We start from the raw sequence: 19568 nt of genomic DNA, 5'->3' as shown, positions 1-19568 counted from the left end.
AGCTGCCTCGGCCTCGCCGGGCCCTCTGCCCCAGCTGGGGCCCTCTGGTCCCGCCGGGGCCCTCTGGTCCCGCCGGCCTCCCGCAGAGCAGAGGCACCGTGCGGCCGCGACTCCGGGGTGCGCCCTGCCTGGCAGCCTGCCAGAGGCCCGCCTGCCTCTGCCCCTCCAGTCCCGCCTGAGACCTGCCGCCGAGACGGCGTCCTATCCTGCCTCGGGGGCAGCCAGCGCCGCCCGCCGCTGCCACGCTTCTCCGGCGGCTCCCGGCCGCCGGTACACGGCCCAAACCTGCCGGCGCCAGTGGAGGCGCAGGAAGAGGAAGCGGGGCCGGGGCCGGCTCCCCCTGGCGGAGGCGGGAGGCGGGGCGGGGCCGTGGCCCCGCCGCGGCCGCCTGAGTAGCGGCCGCTGCCGGCGCGTTTCCCTTTCCCGCCCCCTCCCTCGGTGCTCCCTCCTTCGCCTCCTCGGCCGGGGCAGCAGGAAGCGCCTCTGATGTCAGCGGTGGTGGCCGCAGCGCGGCTCTGAGCGGCTCCCCCCACCCCCGCCGCGGCCCCCTCGCCCCGCCGCTGCTGCTGCCGCCGCCGAGGCTGGCGGAGGCCGCCAGCTTCGGCCCCGGGTGTGCCCCCTTCTCTCCGCCAGAGACGCGCGGCCGAGGCGACTCCCAGGCTCCGCAGAGGCCGCGGCCTAGAGCAGCCGGCGCGCCGCTCCGCGGGGGTGCGGGAGGGCGCGGGATGCGGAGCGGCGCCGCCGCCGCCGCCGGCGGGGCCTCCGCCCGCCGCCACTGAAGCCCGCGGCCGCCGCGGATGCGGCCTCGCCCCGCGCGGCGGCCCAGGCGGCGCCTCGGCCAGGCCCTCCCCGACCTGCGCCCGAGCGGAGGGCGGGAGCCGCCGCCGCCGCGCCCCGCGTAGCCCCGGCCCAGGCCCTCGGCTGCCCGGCGCCGAGCCCTTCGTCCCCGGCCTGCCCTGGCCTCTCCTCCCCCAGGTGAAAGAGGAGGGATGTCCGCTGCCGCCTCCGCTGAAATGATTGAAACCCCCCCGGTCCTCAACTTCGAAGAAATCGACTACAAAGAGATCGAGGTGGAAGAGGTGAGTGAGGGCCCCGCCGCCGGCGGCCTCCACACGCTCACACCCCCCCGGCCCCCGGACGCGGCCCGCTGGCGGGCCGGAGGGGCCAGCCTGGCCCCCACCGCGGCGCCTGCCCCTGCACAGCCTCCGAGGGCCCCCGGGGTCGCCGTCCCCGGCGCCGTCCGCCAGCTGGCGGAAAAGGCCGCGGAGGCTTCCTGGGTGCTTGGGGCTGCCGGGACACCACACGCACACTCGTGCGGTTTCCTACTTCTCTGGATGCTGCAGAGGTTGGCAACGGAGAACAAAGGCGATATGGCTGGGAGCGGAGGTGCCAGTTTACTTCTACCCACCCTGGTGCTGGGTGGCGTACTGTGGGGTTTTATTTAAGCGGGATAGGTTTATTGAGGACTTTAGTTTTAAAGTTTCACCACTGTTTTTTCTTAACATAGGCTAGTGATGTTGCACGCATGGATCTGTAACATTGCATTCATTTGTGATCTGTGCGTGTTCCCAGGAAGTGACATTCACTTATTGTATAACATAGTTGGAAGCAAGTATTTCTTCTTCCGTAGAAAAGTTGCATAGTAAAATTATTGCCTTAAATTCTTTGCGTCTGGAGCAGGATGGATCAAGTACAGAATTTCCTACGTACCTTTCGCCTGTCTGGATTTCCTGTGAAAGTAGGATGGGTGTCATCTAGGATAGCTTACATGCTTTACTAAAGGGCTCAGTGGTATGTATATACCACAATGTTGTTTAATTCTCAGAATCACACAAAAATATTGCTGCTTTTAGGTTTTTTTCTTCCTCCCCTGCTAAAGTCTCTACAGGAATGAAGTTGCTTCATTCAGATTCATACTATATTTGATGAGGCCAGCTTGGACCTAACAGACACCCAAAGCTGTTGTAACCATCTTTGTGCTTTTATTCGTAGATTAACATATTTCTCTTTCAGTAATAATTACCCTCTTTTTCATAAAAAGTTTATGTGGAAGTGAATTTCGTTTTGTGTAGTAGCTTTTGTAGATATGACAACCAGCATCTCACGTTTTTAAGGTGGTTTGCTAGATACTGGTTTGTTCAGAATTATTGTACTGGGCTCGTGTGGCTCGACAGAGTTCACAGAACATAAAATCTGCAGTATTTTTATAGAACACCAGGGCACTTTCTGCTGTATTCAGGTAGTGCTGTAGTAACTTTGGCTTTCACCGTAGCAAACACTGGAAATTCTCAGAAGATAATCTCTTCTAAAAGATTGCCTTTTCCCCTTTCTATGAATATGTCAATTATGAAAATTTTTGACTCTGTAAGTGTAATTGTTCCTCTTCCCTTTATGCATTTAAGTGTTCTGAAGGGAGAAAATTTTATGATGTTTGGGAACCGAAAGTGTATTTGCATTTGATAATATGCAGATGGTTTTGCAACATTTGCTAATGGACAGGGATCAAATCGCATGCTTTGGGAGAAATGGCTTTTCTCACCCAAAGAAGAAAATAAAGTTGATAGGAATTTATCCATCATAAAAAGGTGTCTTGTGATGGCTCACAGAAGTGAGTAGCACATCTAATATGTTACACATACCACTTCGAATGAATAAAACACTATACAAATCTTTAATCCTCACGACACCCTTGGGAAGGCTGTTAGCAAGGATTATATTGCTATTTTACATGTAGGAAATGTGGAGCTGCATAGTGTGTAATTGGTGTAACTGAAATTCATCATTCTAAGGTTTAATATTCAGAGCTTGTCTGTGTCCTACATACCTGCCTGGCACCTGTTGAGACAGGACTACGTGCACGAAAATGTATGTAGAGATGATGCCTAAGCAGTAATTTGTGTTTCATCTAACGTGATTGTTGCATTATCCTCAAAGTAGTATCTCTGTTGGAGATGACAAAACTCATGTGATATAAGCAGGGTAGCTCTGAACATGGAGTGTTCTCTCCATGAGAAAATCTGATGACAACTGGAGTAGTGTTTTGAGTTACTCTCAGTGTACCTGTCCTACCAGAAATTCTTATAGGCATTGGGGTTACCATAGTGCTGAACACAGTCTAAGTGCCATTGCACAGAGGATGGAGTAAGATTTACTTTATGATAAAACAGGTGAATTAGAGACCATACTTAGACCTTGTTTTTCTCAACTGTGGGTGTTGTCCTTTTACTCATGATGCAGTTTCGGTGCAAATAGTCAACTTTGCAGTCATAACAAAACATACGTTGTTACTGAATATTTTCTGTGCTCTCACTTCAGGCTTGGAAGTTTTCAAGGATTTTTAAATGTCTATAAGGACTCAAAATGGTCAGATTTTAATATGCTTGGCGATCTTCAGATGTTTCATAATGGAGTGTCAACAGATCTACACTGGGAACTTGAATGCTTGTATAATCATAGCTTTGCTGTTGTATTATCAAGGCTGTCTTGTCAGCAGATAGCAGTCCCACTCTGCCACTGGTTTATTAATAGATATTGAAGTTCTGGAATACTTGCAGGCCCTGAGTCCTTGCTAATAAATGTGTAATCTATAAGTGCACTTTCATTTAGGTTTGGCTGAAGTTTACTGGATAATATCAAGAATATACCATATTTTGTTTTAGCTGCCATGCACAAGACTAACTGTACTGTAGTGTTACTTCCCATCAAACACGTCTCCAAAGTCAAGCTGCCTTTTCATTGTTTAAAGTGCTTAGATTGAAGTAAAATACGATTACGAATGATTACGAATGAGTTGGAGTCAACTCAAAATTGATGAGACACAGTGGGAGCATCTTCAACACTAGAATGGGAAAAACAATGTAAAACCTGGGTTCAGCAGAAATGTTCCCTACTTTACCATGCAAATTTTTGGCAGTCAGAATGTTCTAAGTTTTCAGGTATTAGACACATCTGGATAAATAAAACAACAGAATTTATCTGAAAACTTAAAATAACTGAAATCAAGTTAACAATAAAAAGCCTAATATTTTTAAATCTCATATTTAAATCTAGCCTAAATACTGCTGTCTCTTCTTCCCAGAGGAACTTTCACATCTAAGCAGTGAACGGACTTTGGGTTTGAATTGTTCTGGCAACCTGCTCCCTGCCACTCTTTCCTGAAAATCCCACAGCCCTTCCTCTGTCATGTAATTTGATAACAGTCCCATACATGACTAAAACGCAGACCTCTTCATCACATGATGTGTGTATGCCTTGGATCGCGCAGCCAAAAGATGCATGTCTGGTCATGTATGCTGTGGCCCTGCCCAATCACTGTCTGATGTAGCCAGGCTGAAAACCATTGCCATATTTGCATAGTTGCAAGTTACTTTTGAACAGTCTGAAAGTGTAAATTATTTGAAAACTGTTGTTAACAGTCTGCTGGTATACAATCTATTTGGGCAACAGTAGTTAATTCTATGGGGATTTAGGGTAATGTTTTCTTTAAGATGAATAGGTAAGCTTTCTAAATATTTGTTTTAGAAAACCTACATAAGGTGCCAGCAACTAAGGAGGTGCAATGTGTGGCCTGTTCACCTACCTTAGACATTTTCGAAACAGTTGAATAATTTCGTTAACTGCGAAGAGTGCTGAGAACTGCATGCGTTCCTTGCAATTATGGAGCAGAGCAGTTCAGAGGCAAGAGAATGAGGAATACAGCAAGACTTGGTTTTGCTCCCATTTATAGTAGTTAACTTTTTAAAAGTTAATGAGATGCAATGACTGATTATGTCCGTTACACTACAAGGTAAAATGGATTCGTGTAAGCTGCTACTGAACATGGAATTGTTGCCACCTCCGTTGTTTTTACATCTTGGGGGATTGTGTCCGGTTGTAGAATACCAATCTGCAAAATTGGAAGAAGTTTGGACCTTATGCCATGATTTGAGATCTGAAGAATATTCATGGATATTGGACATGAGTACAAAAAGCTTAGTTCTCAAGAGCCAGAGGTGGTAGTTAGGAATCCTTTTGAAGTCAGTCACATCTACAATTTCTCAGCCTTTTCGAGAAAGTAAGCCTTCCAGGTGCAAAGTTGGGCATCCAGAAGCAAAGCCAAAAAATTAGTACATGGTATATGGTATGGTATGACAGAATTTTCTATGATTTTGCTCTAAATGCATTTCTGATTTAATTCAAATCATTATTTAAATTTTGTTTAGTTATACCAGGGGAAGATTCTCTTCATTCATCTAAGAAATTAGCCAAAGTGTCAGCTGGAGTGTGAATTTGTAGTGGAAGTTACGCAATAGCAATTTCATGTGGATAAAATTTAGTGTGCAGTAAGTGTTAGAAGATGGCTAATAAGCTAATTAAACTGTTAATGTAAGACTTCATGCTTATTTCTACACATGCAGATTTATTTAATGAATCAATTTGTGTCCTGTAAAATAAACTTGTATTTTACTTTCATAAAGAATGCATGGGAAAGAAGCCTCACGGGCTCTTCTGTTCCAGTGATGAAAGCAAGATGCATATTTATGAGATTGATATCAAAGTTCCATGTCTAATGCAGCAGCTAAGGTCACAACTGAGTGACTGTGTAACTGCTATCAGAAATTGGCAGGAGGGCAAGCCTTTCCCTAAGAAAAAAAAAACTAAAACAGAACAAGCTTCACGTGTCCCTTATTTATCTCACCCAGTGGATTCTAGCAGTATTTTACTGACTATGGAATGATGATTTGTTTTTCAAAGACCAGTAATTTTGGACTGTGCCAGCCCAGCAAGCCCAACTCATGTTGGAGCCCTTGACCCTGAGTGCCTCATTACCCAGCATTTTATGTCTAAAAGCAGAATCTCCTGTCTGGGCTGTTGTAACAGCACAAACTGATTCATACTAAAATATCAGACAAGTACTTGTTAATGTTTTTTAATTACTGGTTATTAAAATGAGTTCAGTTCTTCAGACAGATGTGTGTAGGGCTATCAGTACGTAAAAAGCTGGAGTGAAAGTATAACCTGATAAGCTGTTATCTTTGCTTGAGACGCACACGTTTCTTAGCATGATTGAGCTATCGAAATGCAAAGAGGGTTGATTTTGCGTTTAGAGCAAAGGAAGAATTTCTGGAAACAGCCATAATTTTAGAAACATAGATGAAGGTACTTTGATTCTCCATAAACATGTTCCGAAGAAGTTGAAGAGGGAATGATTTCTTAAAACAGAACTAAATTCAGGTAGCCAAGTCACTAAATAATAACTGTACAGTGTTGTGCAGTTCTAACAGATGATGCACGAAATGTGGACCAACCGTATTAGTTTCTGGCAAGGAGAAGTTATGCATATTTATGAAGAATATAAGTTAATTTTGAATAACTGATTTTTTTCATTGCTGTATGAATCCCAGAAAGGGAAAGCAGCATTTAGACTTGGGTTGAGCACTAGTACAAATAAACTTAACCAGTCAAAGAACGTAGCTGTAAGAATTGGCAGATCTGAACTCCTTCCTAAAAGTGCTGCCAGGGTATTGGCCACAGTCATTTGTGGCACGGGGCTGATTTGCTTCAACCTGCTTAATAAAACGTAGCACACACAGAGGAGCCAAAGTTGGAATTTGAGGCTGGTTGAATGAATGATAGAAAATGTAGGCATGTGTTTTTATGGGCTGTAAATTGTTGTTCGTGGCTTCTTTTGGCACTTTTTTTTTCCTGTATGCTTTCTGTGTGTCATATGGGCAGATTTGTGAAAAACTGAAAATATTAGCATGCTTTATTAGTGCTGCTGGAACTCTGGTAGATAGAATAGAAGCAACTAAATTTACAAATGTGTTTCTGTTTTTACAAAGCGTTGTAGAATATTCTTTTTATGCTTTTTATTATTTTCCCCCTCCATCTTGCATTGTGTCTGAAGCTTGAGAGATCCAAAAGTTCCGTTTGCCTAAACCTGTCATTTGCAAATATACCAGTAACTAAAGGGACATAGATATTAAAGATAATTTAGAGACTGTTGTCTGTTTGGAAGCACAGGTTTTGTTGGTTTTGTGTTGGTTGGTTTTAACTGCTTGTCTTGGTTCCCAAAATTGTAAACAAACGTGTCATGTAGACACTGCAAATTATGAAGACAATTCTCCAAAGAATACTGCATCTGCTAACCAGGGAGCTATTATATTTTATTGCTGTCTTACATATCCAGCAAGGTTTTTTTAAAAAGAGAAGCACTAGGTATCTAGCATGCAGAGCTAGCTAACATGGAAACTTCATAGTTATGAGATGAAAACTTTGTATCTTTGTATTTTTGAGTGAATGGAAACCCTGTGCAGTTAATGCAAAGTTGAAATTAATTCTTCCAAAGTTTTGACATTTGATAGGGGAATAGGGGTGTGTCTGAATAGAGAGAGATGCATTTTTCTTGTTTTACTGGGGGTGGGAATTATTTGGTCACATTGCTTAGGACAAAATACATCCTTGAAGGCTTAACATATCTGCAATCTCTATTTCCTGCATGATTTCTAGTCTACATGCTATATACTCCAGTCAGTATAGTCTACATACTTAAAAGTCAGTATCATATATCTTTGTTTATGTATAGCATTTGATACTATTTGTACACAGAGGTAGTGTTTGTTCCAGGGATCTTGTATGGTTCATACTCTTTAAATAAGCCTCCAAATACATTATCTGGAAAACATGCAACATGCCATGTTGCTTTGTCGGACAGGAAAACGTAAGTTTTTACTTGTATGAATTTTACAGGGAGAGGAATAAATTTGTATATACTTTTCAATCTTTAAAGCTCTTTAAGCGTTTCTGCCAGTTTAAAATGTGTCTGTGTCATGTACTAACTGAGTGGTTCTTGACAAACTTAATTCTATTCTGTGGAAAAGTAGAAGCATTGGTGTTCTATTTCTAAATGTGTCATCCACCCCATATTTCCTTTTTTCTCCTAGAAGATATTTAGAGGGATAAAATCTTTTACTAAAAGAATGTGTTTATTTTTAGATCATTTTCCAAACATATACAGTGCCACAGATCAACTTCTGTTTATTGATTTGTTGTGTCAATAATTCCATTAACTGTGCTTCATATAATTCAGAATATGCACTACTGCCCAAACATATGGTGTGGCACCAACAGCAGGGGACAAGAAGGAATGAGCGTGAAGAAACTAAAGTTCAGGCAGCGCCTCCCTCCTGTGCTATTAAGTTACTTAGTTCTAGCACATGGTGTTGAAGGAAACTACATAGTGTTTAAACTGTTCTGACAAATTCTAAGACTTACTCCTTTAATAAATAAGTTCAGTGAAAACTTAAATGAAAAAAAACCAAAATGTAAGTGGAATCCACCACAAGCTCCATTCTGTCTATTATAAAGGATATTTTTACGATGAGTAAGATAGTTTTTCCAGATTAAGTAGGAAAGACATGCTGGCCTTTCACATATGGTAAACTTCAAGTTTGTATCAGATCCGTCATTGCTCCTTTTGTATGCTGTCCAAGAGGCTGAGCCGCTTTAATGGAGGATTGGCTGTTCTCTGTTTTCCCTGTATCCTAGGTAAATATTCAGTGCATTCGTGTCCTCTTCTCAAGTTCAACCTTCTGCCTGAGGAGGCACCAAGTCACTGATAAATTGTTATGAAACCTTGACTGCATAGTCATTTATCAAACTCTTTTCACCAACCATGAACTTTATATATCTGATGGTCTCTCACATCTTTCTGTTACGTAATTAAGATTTAGATTGCTTAGTAAGCTCTTCCTGTTGGTGCCTGACACTGATTATTTTTTTTTTTTAAATTTTTTTTTCTTCAGTTGTCAGCAGGACTTCATAAAGTACATGTGATTCTTGGAATTTATTCCACTTTTCAACTAGAGCCTGAGTATTGTTACATTTGTGGCACAATGTGAAGCATCACATTGAGTGGTACACCTGTTTATCTTAGCTTCTTCATTAAAGAGAAATGTTATTTAAAAATACAGCAAAATTGAAGAATTGTTTCTGTAGTATGTGAATTGGAAATTCATGTACGAAATCATGGTATTAAACTTGCAGATGGTCATGGATTTATCTTCAGGGGAGCAATATGCAATTGTATTGGGTTTATAGGCTGAATTTGACCACGTGGAATCAAATGCAAGAGATATTTGTGCCTTTTTTTTTTTTTTTTTTTTTTTAAATACAGACCCATGGTCAAAAACCATGAAAGAGTGTAAGAAAAGGTACATTGAGAAAAGGACTCTCACTCAGCCTTGTGCCATAGGGCCAGTTGTATCCAGCTAGGAGAAATCATTATATGCACACCTCCTTTTCCCTAGGTGGAGGGAAGAGTTCTTCCCAGTTACTTGACCAGTTTGGCTTCCTCCGTATCGTAGGGGAGCAGCAGACCTTGATCTGCTACTTCCAGTGCGGTTCATCCTGCCCGAGTTGCTCTGTGGCATCCTTTTCTCGTTAACTGTCTGTCCTTAGTACTTCTCAGGCGTGAGCAGGCTGCTATCTGGTTTACGTGTGCTTGCACAGTGGATGATTTCCATGTGCTCAGTAAATCAGCACTTCTGTGAAATGCGGACTTATGGCACACATGCAGACTGATGAGATTTTTCTTAAACTGTAGGTCTGGTTATGCACTGTGCAAGGTGGGTAGAGGGGTTGTAATGGACAACTCTTATGCCAGTAGAAGGTGGTGAGGGGCCTGCCAACCCCAAGAAATTGAGCAATTTTCTTCAGACTATGGTCTGAGAGAGAAGAAGAAATACCAAGGAAAACTGTTTGGGACTTTTAGGTCTTTAGGTGACTCACTGTTTCCAATTTGTATGTACTATTTTTGTAGGCTGCTTGACTGTCATTCATATGGGTTGGTGTTTCCAATCTCAGTTGTGGACTGCAAAAAAAATAGTTGGTATGTATCAAGAGAAGAGTCAAGGCCCTATACTGTAGCTGGGGGGAGGAGGAGGTTACAATCGACAGGTCCCATTTTACATGAGGCAGAATGGGGCATGTTCTGTGGATCTGCTGTGGATATCTTGTGGTAAACTCAGTCTATGAACCACTGTTGTGGAGGGTGAGAAGCCAGGAGACCCTGGAAGGCTAAGTGCACGCTGCAATGTAAAAGAGAAAAATACTTCTTTATGTGTATTGAGGAAAGCAGAGAGGAAAATGCCATTGATCACCATTCCTGGGCAGCGCTGTCTCTCATATCCATACATAACCTTACAAAAATATTGAGCATACTTCCCCTTTTCTCATCTTTCTTAATGCAAAATCTTGTTTATTTTTTAATTTTCCCCTCTTCAAATTGTGCCTTTGATTGCAGACTTTCTTATATTCAGTATGAAAGTTTAGCAGGTCGTGAGCTATGCACCTGCAGCCTTATCTACCCCATTCTCAGGGGAAATCAGCCTCACTATTTATTTATTTACTGGGAAGCATGTAGCAAGAACCTAACCCAAGAATGTTTTACTTACATGATAGTTTGCTTTAACATGGAGCCTTAACAAGTACAGTCTGGTGCTTGTACCTTCCTGGCTACTGAGTTGCTTTCTCTTGATCAGACTCTTTATTTACATTCCAGATTATTACTGTATTAGGGGGCATCTCAAAATAAAAGAGGTAAAATTATTAAATGTTATTTCCTCAAAGGATAAGCATTCAGGCAGCTTGCATTTTTTCAGCATTGGAAATGTGTGGTTATTCACTATCTCCTACAGAGCAGATGTTAAAGGATTCTTGAATAATGTAGTATGCAGAAGCCACTACTCCTGCTTATGTGAAGTTACTGTGAAGAGTTACTACACTTGTCTGGTTTTATATATTTTTAGGCAGTGTTAATTCCAAATAAACTAGAAAGCAGACATCAACAAAAATGGAGAAAGCATAGTTTATACAGACACTGTGCTTATTTGGAGGACTCTCAGGAGAATTTACTGCTCTTACACTGTTGAGGCATCTGTGAGAAAATGGAAGGATAATTTTGAGCACATCGAACACCTCATCCAGACTTTGGCATAGTCCGGTGGAATTGTTTGCATATGCATTTAAATTTCAGAATTTTGAATTCCTATTACTTGCAAGCATAAATGAATACAGCAGATGGATATAGTTTCACTAGTCAAATCTATAAAAATAAATTTGCCGTCATTGCCCTAATTTTCTTCTGAACAGATCTTGTTTGAAATAATTAAGATCATGTTTTTGTGAAATACTGTTACTGCGTGTTAATAATAAAATGTTTTGTATTTGTGTTTTCCGATTTCTTTTGTAAATGATCTCTGGAGGAAGCTTAGCTAAGCTCCAGTTATGCTTTGATGGCATAATATTAAATTGCTGCTGTAAAACACAATACTGTGTGTCTTCAGTTTTCTGAAGTAAATTTATTTTCTGTCTGTGAAGTCCTGCACAGCAAACGAAACCATTTCAAGTTTTAACTCAAATGTTTCATATTATTTTATTCTAGGTTGTTGGAAGAGGAGCCTTTGGTGTGGTGTGCAAGGCAAAATGGCGAGCTAAAGATGTAGCCATTAAACAAATAGAAAGTGAATCTGAAAGAAAAGCCTTCATTGTAGAGGTACGGTAAGTTTGCTGGGAAACGTGGGGTTTGGTAGCACTTGTTTTCTTAAATTCATGGGTGTATTTAGTGTACTAAAAGCTATGTCTGTATTACAAGGTAGATGCAGCCTGTGGTACCCAGTACAGGCCTGAACCCCCTGTCATGCAGAACAGGACACCTGTCAGAGCACATTGCAGCTCCTTTGCTTTGCTTCCCATAAAAACAGGAAGGCGAGGGGGGAGAGAAGAGGGCACACAGGTCAGGGATACACCAGCTCCTGGATTCCGTCCCAGTGTGGAGTCAGGGTGCAGCTGAAATACCCACCAAAATCCCAGAGCTGATTAACACTTCCAGGGACTACAGCGTAGGTTCAATACAATCAGGTCCATACTCGAAACTGTTTCTTATTTTTTTCAGAGTTTTAATCATTTAGTTATTTGTACTTAGTTTTATTAATACATGTAACTCATTTAAGGGTAATCACTCTTCCCATTTAATATCTACTTCAGAAAGATCTTGAGTGGTTCAGATACACTGATAGACTTCCCAAGATACAGAATATTTTCTAGAATCAAGTTAGCTGTGTAATTTAAATGAGATATATTGTGACATGCTGCTTACTTAATCAGTAAGAGTCTAGGATGTTCAAGATAATACAAAATATGTTAAAAATAAATCTCTTAATTTTGGAACTAAAAATGTAACACATTGAAGGGTTAAAGGAAGCATATTTGTAATAGGCTTCTGTGTAAATATTTATGTGTTGTTCATTACCATGGAAAGTTTTTAATGTTATTATTTTGAGTCTAATACTGAGTAGATCTGATCAGTCTCCTAGCATTTTTGTGTTAGAAAGAACTCTGAGAAGATAAGGCCAGAAATACTTCAGTAATTACTGGGATTCAGGAAACCCTGCACAGTGCAAGCATCAGTTTTGATACTCCATTCTGGTTTTTTAGAACTTAGGAAGTATACAGAAAAAAATAACACTAGCTCCCTAGATGATGAACAGCATAAGTCGCCTCAGTAGTCCATGTAAAGTGAAAAAAAAAAAATCCTTTTTTCTTCTACTACCTACAGGTAAAGAACAATTCAGTGCAAAATAGTCTGATTGTCAATTAATACAAGCAGCAGTAGGTTCTTGGAACTATGTCACTTTAATTTTAAACTGGCTGACTTATTTTATAGGATTGTGGGGTTTGGGGTTTTTTTGTTGTTTGGTTTTGTTTTTTTTAAGAACAGTAATGTTCTATATAGTGAATAAAGCCATTATGATTCAGATTGTTTATGAAGTCAGACAATCAGGATTCCAAAATTGAAAGCTCCAAGTAGAGCACCGAACCTATAGAGGTTATAGTTGTACAGTGTTTATGACTTGAGTGTTTTTTACTGCACCATGAAAAAAATACTTTCTTTAAATTTAATTTCTTTAAAATTTATTTTAAATACAGCTCCAGTTAGACACAAACCTAATTACATAAATTAAAATGCAAACAGGGATATCAGTCTTGTAATTCTTAAAATCACCATCTAGGGTTATGCAGATACATAAAACTAATTGCTGTGGTGGTGTATAAATTACAGATTTGAAAATAAAGCATTAGCCTTTTTTTTCCATGGTGTGAAATTGTGTTATTTGTATTGCAGCTTCGACAACTGTCACGAGTAAACCATCCCAATATTGTCAAGTTATATGGAGCCTGTCTAAACCCAGTAAGTTACAGCTTTGTCAGCATGACAAAAGGTGACTAGCTTAACACCTGCAAGCATCTATGCACAAAATGTGTATTTTATATGCAAAATTGTATATTATATATATATTTTGTATGGTTTAGCTGTAATAAGGAAATATACAGATATGTAGGTTGGTTGATATTTTCAGGTTTTTGGATTTTTTTTCTTTCCCTTGCTACGAGAGAGAAATTCTTTCAAGAAAACCTCAAATGCTGTTTCTAAACACTGATTATACTTCACTTTGTCAGAACGGCATCTGGTGTATTACATATGTAGTGTCATTCAAATCTACAATCCTATTACTTGCAAATCAGCAATATGAAAAAGAAAATACATTAGCCACACATGATTCATAGCTGTAAATCAGTTCCTATTCTCATATATGCAATTTTCAGGATTTGCTTTCTTTCTGCCGCAGCTGCAAACAGTCCCACAAATTCTTAAAGCAGAAAAGCAAGTACTGTGACAGGACAGATGTATCCTTGGCTAATTCTAGTATGGGCTATTTAACTAGCTAAAATAATACTGCATCCCTTTTTCCTTAATAATAGTGAAATTCTTTTGACATTGTATTTAAAATTTTTTGCAAGCCACTAAAGAATGTACAGGCAAGTGACTTGCAGTTTGAAGACAGCATTTGTTCTTCAAGATTGGGGGGAGGTCATTCTCTTTTTTCCTAACTTATAGTAGAAACAAATTATAAAACCGATTTCTGTTTCTTACATGTAAATATGTACCATTCACACTGACTCTCAACCTCATAGCTAAATTTTCTGTTAGCTTAGGTATGGAGACTTTGCCATTCCTCTCAAAGAACTTTCCTTTCAATTTACAAAAAAGCTGTTTTCCGCCCCTACATTTAAAACATCCCTATTTTTTGTCCCTTCCCCCCCCCCAAAGGTATGTCTTGTTATGGAGTATGCTGAAGGAGGTTCTCTGTACAATGGTGAGTATCATTTCAACATGGTGTCTTCTGGAGCTGAAGGCTAGTGTTAGGGCAAACATGATCTAAAATATAAAGTTGTTTCATGCATATGTCTCCATCCTTGGAGATACTCAAAAGCCACCTGGACACAGTCCTGGGCAACTGGCTCTAGGTGGCCTGCTTGACCCTGCTTGGTGGACCTCCAGAGGTGCCTTCCAACCCCAACCATTCTGTGGTTCTTTGAAATTCTTAAAAAAGAAAAAAAAAAAAAAGGAGAAAGGAGTGTGCTTTTAAAAACCACTCTTCAATCCACTGGTTTATTTCTTGATATTAGTTTGTTATATTTTATACAAGTTATTTAAGGTTTTCCAGTGGAACATCTGAAATGATTCTTCCTTAACTTGTAAATTCCCTGAGCATTTGTTTAACGTAGACTTTACCAGGGATAGCTGAGAATAAGCGACACCGTTCATTTTCAATTTTAACATCAAAAATTATTATCAAAAAATGGAAAATATTTTGACATTTCCATTATTTTAACAGTCTGCGGAAGGATATGTTCAGTTGCAGTGCTGAGGCATTGATAATTACTTAGATTCCATAGAGCCTTCTGACTGGTATGTTAACTCCATTATATCTGTTGTAATATGCAATAAAGTTCTTTTTAGTTTGTGCCTTTGTTTTGCAGTGCTGCATGGTGCTGAACCTCTGCCTCATTATACTGCTGCACATGCCATGAGTTGGTGTTTACAGTGTTCCCAAGGAGTGGCATATCTCCACAGTATGAAACCAAAAGCTCTAATTCACAGAGACCTGAAACCACCAAAGTAGGTTTATGGCTCATATTTCATATTTGCTTATAATTGGAATTTAAGATCATTTATAATAATTTCATTGCATTTGAAAGATACCTTTAATTCATACTAACTTTATTGGATGTACTGTATTTTAAATGAAAGCTGTGCATTTGAAACTTTGGTTACAGAATGATGGTGCATGGTACAAGAAATGAACTGTAGCCAGTTACTTCATGTTAAACTGCAGAAACATCCTGTTCCTGCCCTGCGTCATGGAAGAGGATTTTGTTAGGGACAGGGCTTCTAATCAGAGGCGTTTTAAAATACCTCAATTTTACAATGGGCTGTGGTGTTCAGTAAGAGAACATTGAGGGGGGGGTGTTTGCTTACTTGGTTTTAATATCATGTTAAATCTGATATATTAGGGCTCTTTTCCTACATGGCCATCCTCCTCTATCACCTCCTGCCTGATCCACTACCCCTGCCAGAATCTCCCATTGCTTTCCACTAAAACAAAAATTAATAGTTTTCTGCCCAGTCAATTTGTTGATCTGACTCATTTTACGGCTTCAGATCTGGCTCCACAGATTAGGCGGAAACAGAGATTTGGGGATCAGCAGGATCATCCCCTTTTGGTGGTAGTCTGCAGTTATTACCAGATAAAATTACAACATGAAGCTATGCTTTAAATCTTGAATTATTTCTTGTATCCCCAGTCTTGATTTTAGAGCTGTTAACATGTAACTTCAAGTGCTTTCATTTAAATAAATAGCTACGTTGACTGACATTAATGGGAGTCTTGATTGTTCTTCTTTTGGTAAAATTGTTACAGCACTTGTTTTTCAGCCTCTGGCATCTGAAAGACTAATTTTGTCAATATATGCTTAGGGGTTTACTATGTCTAATGATACTTATTTAAAATTTGGCATGCAGAAATATTAATTAATTACTATATATTTGATTATTTCCTATGTTCAGATTAGGCACAAGTGACCTTACTTATTTCTCAAATTGTAAAACTAAAGCACTGAAAAGCAAAGCCTTAGATACTTAACTATATTAGAATGATAGATGTTGGGATAAAAAAATCAGTGGTTTATTACCAGACTGTTTCATCCTACAATTTTAATTTGTTTTGGTTTTGCTTTTTTTCTTTGACAGTTTACTCTTGGTAGCTGGGGGGACAGTTCTAAAAATCTGTGATTTTGGTACAGCCTGTGATATTCAAACACACATGACCAACAATAAGGGAAGTGCTGCTTGGATGGCACCTGAAGTTTTTGAAGGTAAAAATAATTTACAGTGTTGATATTATCTGTTCTTTCTAGGGATGTAACTGTGAATGAATTTGGTATAGGAAAAAGAACATCATGTAATCTTACTTCATTTCAATTAGTGTACTAAAGTTTGAGGTAACAGCTGAAAGAGTCTTGGCAGAAGTCTAATGTTTATTTAAAAATCGGTATGATTCTATATTGCCAAATAATTATGCAGAGTTTTGAAGAGCAGCACTGAATTGACTCTATCATGTTAGTATTAGTTAATTCCATGAAGATGTGGAACCTTTATTTGTGTCATTGCTGAGATTTACATAAGAAGTACTTTGACAGCTGCTGTTTCTTCTTTTATAAGCAAGTAAAACACAGCCAGAGGGCTATTTCCCCAGGATTGTGCAGTTTCTGAGATTCTGAAGTCATTTCAAACTCTTCTGACGTTTAAATACACTGTTATTACTTTCATTCCCTATTCTGATCAGCTTTTATCTTTAGAATTTCCCTTAGTGTCTCTAAATTGAAGATAATTGCCTTCATTTTCAATCCCCCGCTTTCTTGTAACTCCATCTTTGCTTTTTGGTAGAGATTTGATGTACTTCCTCAGTCCTACATACTGAGGAACTCGTTATTAACAATTAATTTAGTTAAGTAGGAAAACAAGCTATTTCTTGGAGTGTAGCTGAAGAAGAATGATGACACTTGATAATTAGGTAGGTATAATTGCTGCATGATTAGCAGAGAAATAATCCGGTCAATATTAGATTGCGAATTAAACACCTTTTAGACAATCAGTACCTTAGATTATCATTGAGATTAGCAGAGTGGTCTGGAGAAATCATCTTCCTGCTTTAGGAAAGCAGTGTCCTGGTTTTGATATATTTCGCAAGTGCCTATGTGCCGCAGGGGTTTCCCAGATTCTGTATCCAAGTGGCCTCTTTTCTTTTACTGTCCTTATTCCAGAGAGAAGCAGCAAATTATATATGTCCATATATGTTTTTAGGAGGTGTTTCCTCCTGAACACCACCTTTGGAGCTTTTGTTTTGAAGGTACCTTTTTCTCCCGCATATTGCTTAGAGGACCCACCCAAGGGTGATCTGTTTCATTCTGGTGCCTAAAACTTTTCCGTTATGTCACTTAGTATCAAGATTTCTTTAACTCTAGCTAGGAATGCTTCTTTTCTTAACATTTGTTTACGATTAAATGAAATTGTATAAATAAGAGATAATTTTTTTTCTTCTAGAACTAATCAATTGGACAATCCATGTTATAGCTAGATTTTTTTGAGTGAAAAATCTTAATCTAAACCAGATTTTGAAATAAGTGTATTGTCGTACGGATTTACAGTGCATATGCTAATTCCTCTGATGTATGAATTCAGCAAGGCAGAACAAAGAAATGTTGTATTGTAAATTTATTGTTGGACACAGCAAAAGCCTTCAGTTTACAGTTGGTTTTGCGTACTTTCCTCTGAAAGCATTTACTGATAATGACTCAAATCTTTATACAAGTATCAAGGAAAGAAAGGAATCTAGTAGCTTCTGTGATGCAGCATATCAAGTTACTCTTGAAACAGTCATTAAACTACTAAAACTATGTCAAATGTTAAAAATGTGTTTGCTTGTGCTACTGCATCAGAATTCAACAATGAAATAAATGCTAATATTATTTTAGTACAGTTCTAGTACTAATGTTTTTAGATGAGAACAATAAAGGCACAAGAAGTATCTGTTGTAAATGGCAGAGTGCTCACTGAAATAATTGCCCCATTAGGATTTTCCGCCCATTTTGAGTATTGGGGCACCTAAAGCCTTGTACAGATCACACAATCTAAATGAAAACAGTGTAATTTAGATCAGGATAAAGTGAAAGAGAGCGAGTGCTCTAATCTCAGAACTCTCTTTAGAAGAAACTATTTTAAAATTGCTTTTGGATAATTGGATAAATTGGGGAATGATTGTGTGTATCTGTTATCCTACCTTGGTCTGTCACATAATGAAACAATACAGAATACTCTCTCACTTTTGAATTCTCAGTTTTCAGCAATAGTTTTCTCAGCCACAAAATAGAATTTCCTTGCTCAAACAGGAGAATAACACCACTTCCCTGTCATATGCTGTGTTACTTAGAAGAGCTGTGGCTGCAGAGACAAGAGGGACTGTTTTGCTTCCCTTAGCAATCTGCCATTGTTAATAGATAGCTTTTTTTCCCCAGCATGTTTCAAAAAATCTGATTGATAAAGCTGACTTTGCTATTCCCTTTCAGTAACTTTTGAACTGGTTAGCCACATTCGGCTAATGTGATACAGGTGTAAAGAGTTTGAGAGATACCAGGCTCCTAAAGAGTTTTGTAAAATCAGTAGCTGGGAGAAGTCCAAATTAATGCCTTTACTTAGGATTTGCGGTTCATGCTGCAGGCTCTCTCCTGTCTGCCTTGCCAACTGGCTGGTCTGCAGACGCTGGCCTGAGAACATGCTGCTTTCCTTGCAGTTTGTCATAGGTATGAGGGCAGAGGAAGATGACTCACAGGCAGAGTGGACCCTGTTGCAACTGGATGCTATATAGTGGTTATCCACATGAAACTAGGCTGCTTTAATTCCACTGTTTATGAAATGATTTGTCTCAGTGATGCTTTCTGATGACGTGTGAACAACAAAAAAATCTCTTGGCCACTCGATGCCAATTTTGATCCTTGTTTGAAGACAGATGAGCAAATCTCTATCGTTTATATTCACACATTTATTATCAAGTCATTAGCCGTTCACATTTCTTTTTAGTATTTGCATGAGTTATGGTTACAGAGCATACATTCTTTCTTTGCGGTCTCTGAACATTTTTATTCATTATTCTGTATCACCTACGTGTCTTCTGCACCTTTAGCAGGAGTCTTAGAAATATGCAATTTGTGGTCAAAGAACTTTAATGACGTGACAAAAAGAGTAAGAATAATAAACAGGGAGGAAATAAGATGGTAATGAATTGAGGAATCTGCTCATTTGTTCATATGGTAACTTACTAGTTCTGCTAAAGACCCATAGTTGATAAAGAGGAGTGGCTATGACAGAGATGTTTTTGGCTGGCGTACTGTGACTAACATGGAAGAAGCGAGCTGAAGATTATTGAGAGGAAGTAAGCATAGTCAGTTAAATCCTGAATACAGGAGATCTTTGAAACCTAATAAATTACATTTTATATTATATAAGAAAACTGACGCATTTTATCGTTTCAGGATGACTCCAAGTGAAAAGGATTGATTTCCAGAGAGAGGCATTCTTAACAATCCTACTGTCAAGTGATTTCAGACTTGTTAGTGTGCATCAGCCAGCT

The 19568-nt window shown here is 39.6% G+C and overlaps 1 protein-coding gene across 8 annotated transcripts in view; it reads left to right on the top strand.

The window, feature by feature from the left end:
- Positions 1-795: 795 nt before the first annotated feature.
- MAP3K7 (mitogen-activated protein kinase kinase kinase 7) overlaps positions 796-19568 on the top strand; it is a 45232-nt gene continuing 26459 nt past the window's right edge. For 5 of the 8 annotated variants that reach the window (XM_075747717.1, XM_075747716.1, XM_075747715.1 and 2 more), the window contains exons 1-6: positions 839-1079; positions 11423-11533; positions 13163-13228; positions 14150-14195; positions 14863-15001; positions 16133-16257. In XM_075747717.1, coding sequence (XP_075603832.1) covers positions 990-1079; positions 11423-11533; positions 13163-13228; positions 14150-14195; positions 14863-15001; positions 16133-16257 — 577 coding nt within the window. In that variant the 5' untranslated portion in view covers positions 839-989. Of the gene's footprint in view, positions 1080-11422; positions 11534-13162; positions 13229-13667; positions 13745-14149; positions 14196-14842; positions 15002-16132; positions 16258-19568 lie in introns of those variants that run through there. The other 3 variants (XM_075747720.1, XM_075747718.1, XM_075747719.1) reach the window with 3 other exon arrangements.

This window comes from Balearica regulorum, chromosome 3, assembly GCF_011004875.1.
Source record: "Balearica regulorum gibbericeps isolate bBalReg1 chromosome 3, bBalReg1.pri, whole genome shotgun sequence".
Classification (NCBI taxonomy): domain Eukaryota; kingdom Metazoa; phylum Chordata; class Aves; order Gruiformes; family Gruidae; genus Balearica; species Balearica regulorum.
Note: the sequence above shows the minus strand (reverse complement) of the source record. Positions and strands in the feature narration are given on the sequence as shown.